The sequence below is a fragment of the Leiobunum rupestre genome, chromosome 11, assembly GCF_980474605.1.
Source record: "Leiobunum rupestre chromosome 11, qqLeiRupe1.1.hap1, whole genome shotgun sequence".
Lineage (NCBI taxonomy): Eukaryota > Metazoa > Arthropoda > Arachnida > Opiliones > Sclerosomatidae > Leiobunum > Leiobunum rupestre.
The window spans coordinates 46339365-46353266 of record NC_143394.1 but is presented as its reverse complement, the minus strand read 5'-3'; the positions used below and the strand labels follow the sequence as shown (position 1 = coordinate 46353266).

The 13902-nt window shown below is 35.7% G+C and overlaps 1 protein-coding gene across 1 annotated transcript; it reads right to left on the bottom strand.

The window, feature by feature from the left end:
- Window positions 1-5451: 5451 nt before the first annotated feature.
- LOC149923030 (uncharacterized) lies at window positions 5452-13706 on the bottom strand. The gene is made up of 5 exons (XM_090163876.1): window positions 13512-13706; window positions 10724-10794; window positions 10569-10664; window positions 7529-7609; window positions 5452-5546 (listed from the first exon to the last, which is right to left on the bottom strand). Exons 1-5 carry the CDS (start codon window positions 13633-13635, stop codon window positions 5502-5504), a joined length of 417 nt encoding a protein of 138 aa, XP_090020002.1. The 5' UTR covers window positions 13636-13706; the 3' UTR covers window positions 5452-5501.
- Between the last annotated feature and the right edge of the window lie 196 nt (window positions 13707-13902).

Genomic DNA, 13902 nt, shown 5'->3' with positions numbered 1-13902 from the left:
GAAAGTAAACTACATGTAAGTTACGGCCGCCGCTCTCTTAAAACGAATATAACCTCCAAGGCGTACTTTATAGAAAAACTCAGCCATTTTAAGGACTACCTTCGCAACACACCACTCAACAGAAGGATTGGTTATAAGGTTCTCTTTTAAAAAGCTCCAAGGGACCATTAACTCGGGGCACCTGGAAGTGATTATTAGGACCACCTACCCTGGACCAATTTATTTTTCTAGTGGTCCCATGATCCCATCCATATTTTTTCACGGCTATATTAATGGTAATTATATTCTTCTGACGTATTTCTTTGGTCTGTTTCGAAACTGCTCCTAGCCCCACTTGAATCAAGTAAAGTTTACGCGGGACGTAATTATTCCGCATACGAGAGTGATTTCCCTATGACAGCGATTCAACAAAACTGCACCAATTGGCACCAAAATGTAATTAGCTGAGGCGCGTCGTAGGACTCTATCTACGTTGACGATATAAAAGAAGTTTTACGAAAATCACGTCAGCTATCGTTTTACCGAAATTCAGGGTTACATGGTTTTTCATTAAAAGGAATTGAACTTCGTCAGCTATCAAATAAAATGAATTTTCGACAAAACACGTAAATACTTTATGACAAGCAATCAGTGGCGGATTAACCACGATCCAGACCCCTAGGCTTTAGCTTAGTAAACCAACCATAACCTCCCCTCGGAGGGCCTTACATTTTCTTAGCTTATTGGTTAATCCCCCACTGCAAGCAACTCCCAAAAAGTTGTAAGAAAATAAAGAAATAAATATTTTAAATATTTTACATATTCATAATTTAATAAATCCTGTTGTAATTTATTGAAAACGAAAATTGAACGAACTACCTCAAATGTGGCCAGCTTTTGAAAAGTATTAATTCCGAAGTAATATTAGTTGCAACATTGAAAATCTGCGAAAGATTCACTCTTTTTCTGCCAGTAAAGTTAGAGTTTTATTTTATTATCTATATGATATAACTTACTCAGGTCTTACCGAAAGGATTGGATAGGGGGGCGGTCAACAGTGGATTTCACAACTCTATCTCAAATTTTCCCGAGTCCCGAGATACAAACTCCAGGGTGGAAGCTCTGGCGAAAGGTTTTACGGTTAAAATTTCGAGGATGGGGAGGGTATGCTGGCCAACTTTTCCATTTTGCGCACTTTTGCAAATGGGGGGGGGGGGGGAGCTTATGGGACTCATTATTTAACGTGTAATATCAGCGACTAAATTTTCTGCTAGGGGTCAACCCCTGTGTTTGTCCCCCCCCCCCCTGAAATATTGTAAATTTATTTTTACAACCAATATGAAAATAGATAGATTTGCCGTTTAAAACTTTTAAATAAATAAATAAACTAAAATCTTTTAAGCTTTCGCTTATTTATAACAAAGTAAGAGCGAATAGTTCTTTTTATAAAGTAACGTGGCCTTCTTGTTGAAATGTTGCTCTTACGTCACAGTCTCTTACTTTGACAAGCCTACGAGCGCGCGCTACAGTCGCGAGGAATATAGCTTTTTTTAGAGCGCGTGCAAATCGCTCGTGCGAGGAATACACTAATAAAGCTGGGTCTTGTGACGTAAGAGCAACATTTTAACAAGTTGGGCAAGACCACTTTTTATTTTATAAAATCAACTATTCAAATTCCACTTTCGAATGTACCTCCAAACTCAAAAACGTTCCTACTCCCCTGTTTAATATTCGTTGTTAAGAGCATAGAAGACACATTGTAACAGTGAAATACTGCAATAACAACAGAAATACGATACGGTATTCACGCTGCGCTTTTATTATTTTATTTACATCCGCATTGCTTCGTAAATTGTTGCTTGCTTACTCCTTGGTCTTTGTTGCAAGTGACGGAGAAACGAAATTCTCGAACAAGTTTGTATTCAAAAAATATCTTTTAAGGACATTGGAGGTAGTCAGCTAAGAAGAATTGCGAATTTCTTTTACACACAATCCTAAAGGATTAGTGTATATTAGTTTAAAGTTTGGTGTCCGCCGCCGCAGTTGTCATCGGCGCCGCCGTGCTTGACACTATTTATTGCGGTACGTTAGAGGTACCATAATACATGTAACGTCAATCAATGGGTAATATCATAACCTCGCCGGCATTGTTAACATTTGTGAGATTGGGGCCCTGGAAGTGGGGCATTTGCCCATTTTAGAGATTTTTGGCGATTTTCACCTTAAAATTTACATATTTTTTTTAAATTAAAAGCGACTTGGTTCAATATTATATTTTTAGGTAGTACTTATCATTTCTGAAGTACATTTTCGGTGGCATTAAGAAGTTTTCATTTTAAGTGATATTTCTGGCCAATTCGCGGGACCCCACAACCCGCGTACGAGCTATGGTCATATTTGAATTTCGTAGCAATTGATACCGGCGCCATCTAACTCGTTCGGTATTCGATACCTTATTTCCAAAAACAGGTAACTCGAAAAATTCAGTTTGCCTAAAAAATAATTTAAATTGGTGTTCACGTTTCGCTACTTTATTTCGCAAACCAGGTAACTCGAATAATTCTTTTTCGATAAAATTCGTATTGGGTTTATTAAGTTAATGTACAAGATTATTGGAAATTTGTTAAAATTTAAATTTAATATTTGAAATAGTTAATACATCAGGGGGATTGGGTGTACTTAAATGTCTGTGACATCTTGTTTAAACTAAATTCTTCAGCAAAGCCACTCAAAAAGTAAGAAAGACGAACTGCTTTATTTTATTTTATTAATTCGTGCTGTTTACAGTTATCTCAGACCTTAACTTAAGTTGAAGTATCGCGTATAATCTCCAATTAGGGTAAGTGCGGGATAGATTGGACACTTTTTATAAAATGTATCTTGCCTCTTTATAAATTATGTTTTGGAGAAATATAGGTAGTGGAATATGTAAAACCATTCCTAATTCTACTTCCTATACTTTTTCGACGTTAAAATTAAGCATTTTAATAGCTGAAATAATTATTTTCTTGAATGAAGGTTTCGAGCCGAACTTTGGACAAAACGGTGTTGAAATGGACAGGGGGTGGGGTAACATTGGACGCCAGACGCTAAGATTGGACACGCGAGGCTAAGATTGGACACAATTAAACTATCTTTGGACACGCGACGCTAAGATTGAACACACGAGGTTAAGATTGGACACGATTTTTATTGTGATACAAATAAATAACATTGGACACAATGGAGTTATCTTTGGACGCATATAGCTAACTTTAGACAGTAATGCCTAACTTTGGACAACTTTGAAAAATACATTGAATAAATGGTTTAATTGCCGTTTTTAGGTTATAACTCGTTTGTTCGATGTTAAAGGGGTTGATTTTATAATAATTTTAGTTCATTTCACAGTTTAGACCGAGCGGTCGGTCCACGTCTAATTTTTAATACGGGATTTGCAATCTCAAACTGATTTTGACAGTAATTTCTACGATTTCAAGATTTTGAAACGGATTTTAAGATTTCCAAAATAACTTTTTCGGCATGTTTACCGAATTTGGACGTATGTCCGACCCTTCTGTTTAGGCGGAAACGCAATTTCTGAGATTTCCCTGCAAGTGCCGCCTCACGAAATCAAACGAATAGTTTGCTCCCCATATTTTCTCCTAGTTTTTAGATAAAAATTAAGAAATGAAATCAGAAGTTAATCTTTAAACTTTAAATCTTAAACCAAGTTTTGGCTCTAGAGAAACCCCTTTGGATGCTTTCCCGCAATACACAAAAAAGTGTACGTATAGTATCGCCCTTTAGCACAAATCTAAATAAATTCCACAAATAAGGGCATGTATGTTTGAGATTTAAGAGTTAAGATGTTAATTAAAATAAGTTAAACAAGACCACACATTAACGACTCGGTATGTCTTTTTAGATTGCGATTGAAAAGTAATAGTTACATGTTACTCGACGATATTAGAGATTTTGAGGTAGTCGGTAGTAGAAATCATAGTTTTGTCTTGGAAAAATTCGTTTCGGACATTGACGAATTGGTATGTTTTTAGAAATTGCTACCGGGAAGTAATTGTAACATGTGGATTCGAAGGGTTTTCGAGAATCGCTTGTTTAGTTAATAGGTCTATCTACGATAAAGACCGGCGAGCTGGTTTCTAATAGCCAAGACGAATTTCCTAGCGTATCTGCTCATGTACTTTGATGATTTTTCGCCATTCGCTTGTATAGTCAATAGGTCTAGTGAGCCTAAATCAGTGTCGGGCACCGCTCATCTCATTGTGAGCGGATTTGTTATTATGAGCGAAAATGAGCGGTAAAATATCTTTTTAAAGAGCGCAAAACAATAATGAGAATAGCGCCAATTTTACCGCTCAAAAAAGAGCGGAAAGAGAGGAGCGCCGATTTTACCGCTCAAAAAAGAGCGGAAAAAGAGGAGCGAAAATTTTGACACTCAAAAAAAGAGAGGAGCGCCGATTTTACCGCTCAAAAAGAAATATGAAATACTGAAAAATATCTGAAATACTGGAAATATCTAAAATCCTGGAAATATAAAATACTGGAAATATCTAAAATCCTGGAAATATAAAGTACTTAAAATATCTAAAATACTTAAAATACCTAAAATACTTAAAATATCTAAAATACTTAAAATATCTAAAATACTTAAAATATCTAAAATACTTAAAATATCTAAAATACTTAAAATATCTAAAATACTTAAAATATCTAAAATACTTAAAATATCTAAAATACTTAAAATATCTAAAATACTTAAAATATCGAAAATACTTAAAATATCTAAAATACTTAAAATATCTAAAATCCTGGAAATCTCCGAAATCCTGAAAATATCTAAAATCCTGGAAATATGAAATACTGAAAAATATCTGAAATGCTAGCTGGAAATATGAAATACTGAAAATATCTGAAATACTGGAAATATCTAAAATCCTGGAAATATAAAATACTGGAAATATCTAAAATCCTGGAAATATAAAATACTGGAAATATCTAAAATCCTGGAAATATAAAATACTTAAAATATCTAAAATACTTAAAATATCTAAAATACTTAAATATATCTAAAATACTTAAAATATCTAAAATACTTAAAATATCTAAAATACTTAAAATATCTAAAATACTTAAAATATCTAAAATACTGGAAATATCAGAAATTCTAGAAATATCTGAAATAAGGAGAACGTTAAAGATAGTCATTGTGAATCAAGTGTGTCATTTTGGAAATGAATGTTACACGTGAAGTGTCCCTTAGTTTTTCAATTAATAAACTGGTCCGAGCAATTAATATACAGGATTTTATCCTGTAGATATGTGCTATTTACAAGACTGGAACAAACCAGATAAAGGGCGCGTAGCCCATCTTAGCCTATCCATCTATGTGGTCTAGCTCGATAGCAGCATTCTGTAAATCTCTAGCATTGCAAAGTATAGGTACTTGCACACTTTTTGTAATTATGTCACTTTGGTGAATGTTATAAGAATTTTAATATTCGATGACAAGTTCGTACAATTTAATCCTTGTTACACTTGTGCTTTTTCAATTTCTTAATACAATCCTACGTGTTGAAAAATATGTAAATTTTCTTCGTGGTATTCACCAACTTAAAAATGGTCAAAATATTTTGCGTATTTCATTATAAAGAAGTACCAAGAATGTATTTATTTATACTCAGGGAGAATGAATATGTCGAGATTATTTTTAGCGTTTCTCCAATTCCACCCGTTGCCCCCCCCCCCCCCCCCGGTATGCTCCTCCGCTTTAATCATAGACAATATTGTCTATGCTTTAATAAAATCAAATAATACTGCAATCTCATTGGTTCTTAAAAATTACGTTTTTCGACGCGATTAACGCTGCTGCGAGGACGGGGTTAGGGGCTCAACGTGTCCATATTCATTCTCCCTGAGTATAAATAAATACATTCTTGGAAGTACATACGGTTATTTACTTTAGTTTAACTTTTTTTAAGAAAGAACGTTTTTTGAAACTAACTAAATTGCGATGTGTACGTCTTTACAATAATATACATAAAAGTATTTCTCGTTAAAGACCACCAAGTAAGGAACGGTACACTTAATTTTAATGCAAGTGGTGGCTTCTGTCTAGTTGTGTTCACTCGCACTAGATGTCGTAATAATGAAAACAGGTTGAGTAAGCATCAAAATCTAGCCTATAAGGTGTGGCAAATTGGGAGCTTCTCGCGTTGATTGACTTTTCGGAATCACGTGATTATTAACTTATTGAATAAGTGGTTTCGGGACGCCAATATATGGCATACAAATCGCCTTTTGCTTTAAGTCCCGGATGGTGCTGCCACCTAGGAGCAACAAACACAAGGAGAACGCAGCTAGCCTTTAAGCACGCTAACGCAGTGTTGTGTACAAATTTCATTGGACGATCCTTTACGCTGAACGTTTTACGGAAAGTAGGGGGGGAGTCAATTTCCCGAATTTTCCCCTCCCGACGGCAGCAGGCGCTAAATCGTCTAACCAATGAAAAATGTACACAAGAAAATCCACGACTTTTGACGGGTTGCGTTCTCTTAGCGTGGGTGCTGTGTTTGTTGCTCCTACCTGGCACCTAGAAACGTTTAAGATGCATTTTTGTTATTTTTTTTTAAAATTTTTGGATAGAGCCGCCACTTGCTTTAAGCTCGCGTATCGAAATAGCAATGCGTCGCGCACGTCCTCTGATGGCAGATTTTTTAAATATTTCTACTCTTCTGTCACGTGATCGGCTCTGAGCTTTTGAAGATTTATCACGTGCTTTTGTTTGAGTAAACAACAGCACCTGAGATCAAAAGTCAATCAAGTTAAAAATAAACGTGTTTAGATTTAAATTATAATAATTGAAATTATTATCTAATTATAAATGAATTATTTAGGGCTAATTATGCATAACAACAAATTAAAGTTTAAAAATCAACGTAATTTATTGCACCTAGGAGCAACAAACACAAGGAGAACGCAGCTAGCCTTTAAACACGCTAACGAAGGGTTGTGTATGAATTTCATTGGACGAGCGTTACGAGCCTTTACGCTGAACGTTTTACGGGTGGGGGGGGAGACAATTTTAGAATTTCCCCCTTCCGACGGCAGCAGGCGCTAAAGCGTCTAGCCAATGAAAAACGTACACAATAAAATCCACGACTTTTGACGGGTTAATTGCGTTCTCCTTGTGTGTGGTGCTGTGTTTGTTGCTCTTAGATTGCACAATATCAAACATTAAAAAAAAAAGAAATGTTTTAATATTGGGCAATAAATTCGGTTGATTTTTATATTTTAATTTTAAAATCTAATATTTGAAATATACTAAAAGGAAGCTTAAATCAGCATTAAAATTATGTAATCAGTCAGTCTAATGTAAAGCAAATCGAGGATTCTTATTTAATTTTTAAGTCTAGTATCTTGCTTGACTATTGTTCTCAGGTTACAGCAAGTTTCCGAATACCGCCACCACAGCTCTGACGTCGAATATTGCCACTATTGAGAGTACCGTCCCTTATTTCTTGGTCTAAGTTCGGGTAACTCATTTTACCAAATATATGTTGAGCCTGGCGTCCGAGTCCTTGTCAAATCTCCGCGAGTCTTCCAAGCAACAGTAAGCATTCACGCCGATCTATATAATATAATCATATGTAACATAATTACTCATAAGTATGCCACTAGCTCTATTTCTTCACTAACGGTTTGTTTAATAGATATTGCGTCATCCGTACCCTACGTAATATTTGATGTCATATTTGACGTCATCGAATCTCAAATGCCGATAATGCCATCGCGAAATTAGCTCTACGTCTGATGAACCAAAAGCCATTTTTTAGTAAACAAACAGGTTTGAACAACCAAGGCTTAGGAGCTAAAATGAACTACAATATACTGTCAAGTGCTGTTAATATTAATGAAGTTTTCGGAAACTCAGGTTCTAAAATAAATTTACACGTTGTCAAATTAAAGAAGCAGGTACTGAAGGTTTAATGGAAAAAATAGTTGAAATTCAGGTTGAGCTTTTCTGGGGCATCTACAAGGTTGGAGTCTTTGCAGATTCTTTTGAGCCTAGGCCTAACTCTTCTAGGCTTGATATGGGTTTTGATAACGATGGTGGAATATCCCACTTCGACGACTTGTTCCATTTTCGGAAAGCGATCACTGAACCGAACCGTATTGGTCATTTTCCCCAACCTTTTCTTTTTCTAAACTATTCATTATTTAACTTCATCCGCACAAACAGAGCGAGTTTATAAATTTCAGTAAAGCTACACTACATTGGGCTGACTAAAATTCCAACAAAAAAAATTCCTTCTCAATTTAGACGTTTTCAATTGGCTTAAATACATATGTTAGTAGCCAACAGTGTGACTCCCAAAATTACTAGAATGAATAAAAGGTTCAAATCTAAAGTAGTCCACCTTTTTACTAGTTCGTGGTGAAACAAACCGTTAGTGAAGGTTTTTTAATAGAATAAATGTACAGTGGCATGAGTAATTATATTACATATGATATAATTAATATTATTATATCTTATACAAATGTATACTACCACCAGATCTTTTTAAGGAGAGGTCAGACCGTCAGAGCACTTACTTATCTCTGCCATATAACTCGTCGTCACAAATATAGTCTGCTCCGGGGGGGGGGGGATGGAATTTTTAACGCGTACATTATGGTAGAATAAATAATGGCTATACACTACGATCAAAAATAAATAATATATTCTATACAAAAAGTGCCGTTCTCGAAGTAGTAATAACAGAAGCATTTCATTAGATGGTTTGTGATACTCGTTCTAAATTTAAACATAACTCTCCGGCATTTTATGTTAGCCGAGCCATTTTTCGAAAAAAAACGTTGACGTATTATTTTTCTGACTGTATCGTAACTCAGTCTTAAAATACTGTATATTGGATAAAGCTCTTGGCGTTGTCTGTTCAAAATATTTTATACTGACCATAGATCTACAGAGCTCGCGAAACTCAACACTTTTTTTCTATAGAATATGTTATTTATTTTTGCTACGATGAATCTCAAAATTTTAATATATTATATAACTTCTGTTTAAATATTAGGAAATTATTACAAAATAGTAATTTATTTAATATAATATCTTATATGTAATTTGGGGTACCAATTTAGATGCCGCCAAATAACAGAGTTACTTTTGTTACTGTTTGAAACCATGCACCAAGTATCTAAGGGGAACTGACTGTTCCCGATATTTTGACACTGTAGGCGTGGCCTAAATGGGAAGGCTTACTGAGGTGTACACGAGCCTCTAGAATTCAACTATCACTACGAGGTACTTAAGTCACGGTCACACTTGAGCTTAAAACCCAGTTTAGGTCGGTTTGAATGCCAGTTTTGACCGCTGACAATAATTCCTGGTTCACACGTCCTCCCCGGTTCGCTTATAGCCAAGGCTTAACGTCATTTCAAATTATGACCAGAATTTTGAAAATACTAAAATGTATCCCAAAAAAATTAGTTGATCATGTTAACTATACATACAGTAATATTATTTGACATAATGACATTATTTAGAATTTTGTTCCCATTATTTTGGAAAATACGAGCATATTCACTTCCCCGCCTGGTCGTTTTGAAAGCGATTCTAAGCGAACTGACTTGGACGAGTTGCTTCAAGAACCAAAACACGAAACGATTTTTAACGCTGGTTTCGAAAACTAGTTCTCTAAAACGAAGTGATTTTAGGGGTAGTGTGAACCTGGCTTTAGTCGGGGCTTAGGCGACCGTACGTGCGAGAAAAATAGGTTAGGCTTAGTTCATTAAATTTTTAAGTTTAGAATGAAATGGATTCAAGGGATTTTTGATTAAAAAACCTCAGCCTTATATGGCTTACTGGTTATTTTTACTTAACACAATGGTTAATTACCATTACTTAGTTCTAAAACTTAACCGACAACAAAGGCGATATTTTGTCCAAATTAAACGTGAACGCACCAACTTATCTACGAAACTATCGACTTCAGCAACGCCAAGTTTGTCCACATTGAACTAAACTTATCCGTGATTTTCCTATTCCCAGTATTAACGCGTGCTTTTTAAAGCCTTAACAGGGAGTCCCCTTAAGCCAGGTTCACACTTACCCCAAAAATCACTTCGTTTTAGAAAACTGGTTTTCAAAACCTGCGTGATAAATCGTTCGTTTTGGACGGGAATTCTTGTCCAAGCGGTTCGCGTAGAATCGCTTTCAAAATGACAAGGTGGGGAAGTAAAATTGCTCGTATTTTAAAATATAATGCGAATAAAATTCTAAATAATGTCAAATAATATTACTGTATGTCTAGTAAACATGATTACTAATTGTTTTGGGAAACGTTTTAGTATTTTCAAAATTCTGGTCATAATTTAAAATGACGTTAAGCCTTGGCTATAAGCGAACCGGGGTGAAGCGATTTCGCGCGTGTGAACCAAGAATTATCGTTGGCGGTAAAAAATGGGATTCAAACCGACCTAAACTGGGTTTTTAGGTCCAGTGTGGCCGTGGCTTTAGATTCTTGGTCCACGCATGTTGAAACCAACAAATGATTACGCAAAAAAATCCTGGTTTTTGTGGTTACCTTTAGGTTTTTGGGGTCGCAAATTTTCGGGGCGATTTCTTCCTTCGTTTCGTATTCGCCGAAATACGCCCTCAAACATCCTTCCGTTTGTTTTTCCTATAACAATAAGAGTAATAAAGCCCCCTTTTCTGGCGAACCATCCATTTATTGTATACATTTCTGTGCAATCCTCCGTCGATCAGACACTTGAAAAATGCAGACGCGCATTTCTCTTCCTTCACTTCCTCTGGAAAGGTTTCAATCAAGATAGCGTCGTTAATACATGTCATAGTTTAGTAACGTTTTCTGCCAAATAAATAGTCTATAACCAGAGGCGCTTGCTTCGAAAAATAGTATTTTTACCTCTCCGAGGGGACTATGTCCCCTAGGAGGGGTTATACAATCACCGTGTCTGTCTGTCTGTGTGTCCTGCGAACGCGTTCGCATTTTCCGCGCAAAGCTTAATCATTGCGTACGCAGTTTCTCGAAATCTCTGCGTTAGCAGTTGCTAGGACTCTTTGCGTTCGCAGTTGTTATGAATTAGGAAACGCAGTCGAAGGGTTGGCAAAACCAGCGTGCGACGGTGAGCGTTAGCGGATTAATTTGCGGTTGCGCAATTGTTTTAACTCAGTTTGATTGGATATTTCGTTATTGTAAGCTTTACGTGTAGGGTGTGAATGTGGATTTTGTGTTATGACGGTTGTGGGTGTTGTGTTTGCTGTGTTATGACGGTTGTGGGTGTTGTGTTTGCTGTGTTATGACGGTTGTGGGTGTTGAGTTTATTGTGTTTGTGTGTGTACGGGCGTTTTCTCATCAACTTCTTCTTATTGACTTTTGGGACGGACCTAGTGCTGAGTATTATGGCAACCTCTCAACGTCCAATGGCAGGGTTTCCACCAATTGTTTGCGATTTATTGGCGCTGGCCGGTAATCGAACCCGGGTCTGCTGCGTGCAAGAGATTTACTCTAACCACTGAGCCACCGACGCTTGTTAAGCCATTGATTAACGTCAATTTTTCCTATATCATTTTATTTTTTTTTGATATGTATAAAATTGACAATTGTGGAAATTGATCAATTTGTAGTTAAATACGATCGTCGTCAGGAATCAAACCCGGGGCACAGTCTTATGACGCGGACGTTTTACCGATGAGCAAGGGACGTCTACATCTCTAAGGTTAAATACCAGTAAAACCGGGATAAAAATAAATGTAATATTTGTTTTGGTGGGAAGATTATAAACACCTTACGTAGATGTTTATTTTGTTTTTGTTTCTGTTACTTTAATGTTTGATATTGCATTGGGTGTAGTATAACGTTACTACTGCGTATTTTGAAAGTGTGTGACGTTGAGACAAGGTAAACTTTGTTAAAGCTTTGTTATAAATAAAATGTTTCAATTTATTTAGCATCACATTGTTTTATAACTTGGCCATTAGCTTGAAACTCTTTAAGCCGCAACCTGATACATTTTAGATGCACATAGAATTGGCACCATTTTACTAGCGCACAGCTCGCGTAGGATATCACTCTTAGTTCTAAGGCGCCTCACACGGTTTTTCCATATAAATTTGATTGTTTAAGACCTATAATACCGTGGGTTGGTTTCTCTCTGTGAAATAGTTTCTTGCACGTATATTTTACCTTTCGTGAGCGTTCTAATAATTTTAAATTTGTGTTTTCTATTTCTCATTTTGTTGCTTTGGTAATTTAATAACGTTTTGGGTCTAAAGTTGGTTTTTTGTTCTATTGATATTGGAAATTTGCTTAATGCAATAACATTTGTAATATTAATAATAAAAATAAAAATAATCTGCTGGTTGGGATAGCACCGGGATAATTTTTTGGGGGCCGCTTTTGCTGGCGGAATATCATTGAGTACCGTGTTCCAGGGGCGTAGGAACCGGGAGGGGCAGGGGGGCAATGCCCCTCCCTAGAATTTTGCTGGGAGGGGCAACTAATGTTATTGCCCCCTCCAACTTTTTGGTCAGTTGAAATCTTCAAAAGGCTCAAATTATCATTTTGAATGCACATGAATCTTGTAAAACCTCAACTGTGTTTAAATTTCAGGTCTTTTCCCATCAATTTACACAGTAGTAAAAAGTACACATGCATTCGAAGAAGGTACACTCTATTAAAAAATTAAACCATTCTCAAGACAACTTTTCGTTTCTCTTTGCCCCCTCCAACTTCCAGAACGTTCCTACGCCCCTGCCGTGTTCAGTAGTCAATATACCTTAGAGCAAATTCTTCCGAGGAGAGGTATATTTTGGCAAGATTGCCAACTTGTTATTAATTCATATTTTGGCTGCAAAATAACCAAATTTAAAAATAACCGTAATAACGTGTTTTAAAGTGTTGAAACTTTAAAAAATAATATAAAAATGGAATCTTTAATAGGTTTCGAGAACAATAGAGAGTTTCAGCAAACTCAGTTCTAGGCGTTTACGCGAACGTCTACCAATCTCCTAAACGTTGCGGACGTTCGCGAAAACTTCTAGAAATGGGTTTGTTGAAACTCTCTAATGACTAAAGTGAGACGTAAAACGTCTATTTTAAATATTTGTATGAAACAATTAAGGAAATCTGTAATTTTAGAAAATTATTACCTATTTAACAAAATATTTAAAAATAGTATGGTTTTGGACTAATTTTCCTTGATTTGAAATCTACATTTTGATCAATAGCCAAGTTATTACTGTTAGAACCAACTCAAAACCGTACCTTCTGACAATTTTTAAATAATTATATTTTATGAAAATGTATTGGGTTTGTTTTATTAAATGGATAATAATTCAAAATCTACTTAACTATTTTATAAAAATAAAAATAAGCTTTTTAATTCACATTTTAGCAATCGTGCCCCTGCCCCATACTTACAGCGAAGAAACTCCATCTGATGGCAGAACACTTTACTAAACTTTCACAGGATTCCCCTTAAAATAATTTCGAAGTACAACTTACTGCAAAAAACTGGAATATATTTCTTGACTCGAGATACGGTAATTTTCTTGCAGTCTGGCGCTTGGCTTCGATAAATATCCAAAGTTAGGCTCAAAATCGTCAAGATAATCAATAAAAATCTCATTTTTGTGGTCCGTACAGCAAGTATTATGGTAGAGAAATAAACCTTCGTTTTAGCGCATAGAATAGTGAAGACTATATGATGGTTATGTTTTATTACCCGGAGGTACGTGTAACAATGTGAACGTGACGTTTTTACGGAAAAAGTATTAATGTCGCAAAAGCTGATACTACTTATGTCCGATCACTTTACATTTGTGTGTGAGCTCTAACGCTTCTCAAGATATCATTTGAACCTGAATGAACAAATCATAAATATAATTAATGTAAC

Coding starts and splice junctions, on each gene's coding strand:
- LOC149923030 (XM_090163876.1), bottom strand. CDS start 13,635: ATGAGATTTTTATTGATTATCTTGACGATTTTGAGCCTAACTTTGGAT. Junction 10,795..13,511: donor ATATATTCCAGTTTTTTGCA/GTAAGTTGTACT, acceptor AAACCTTTCCAG/AGGAAGTGAAGGAAGAGAAA. Junction 7,610..10,568: donor GCGACCCCAAAAACCTAAAG/GTAACCACAAAA, acceptor TATATTATATAG/ATCGGCGTGAATGCTTACTG.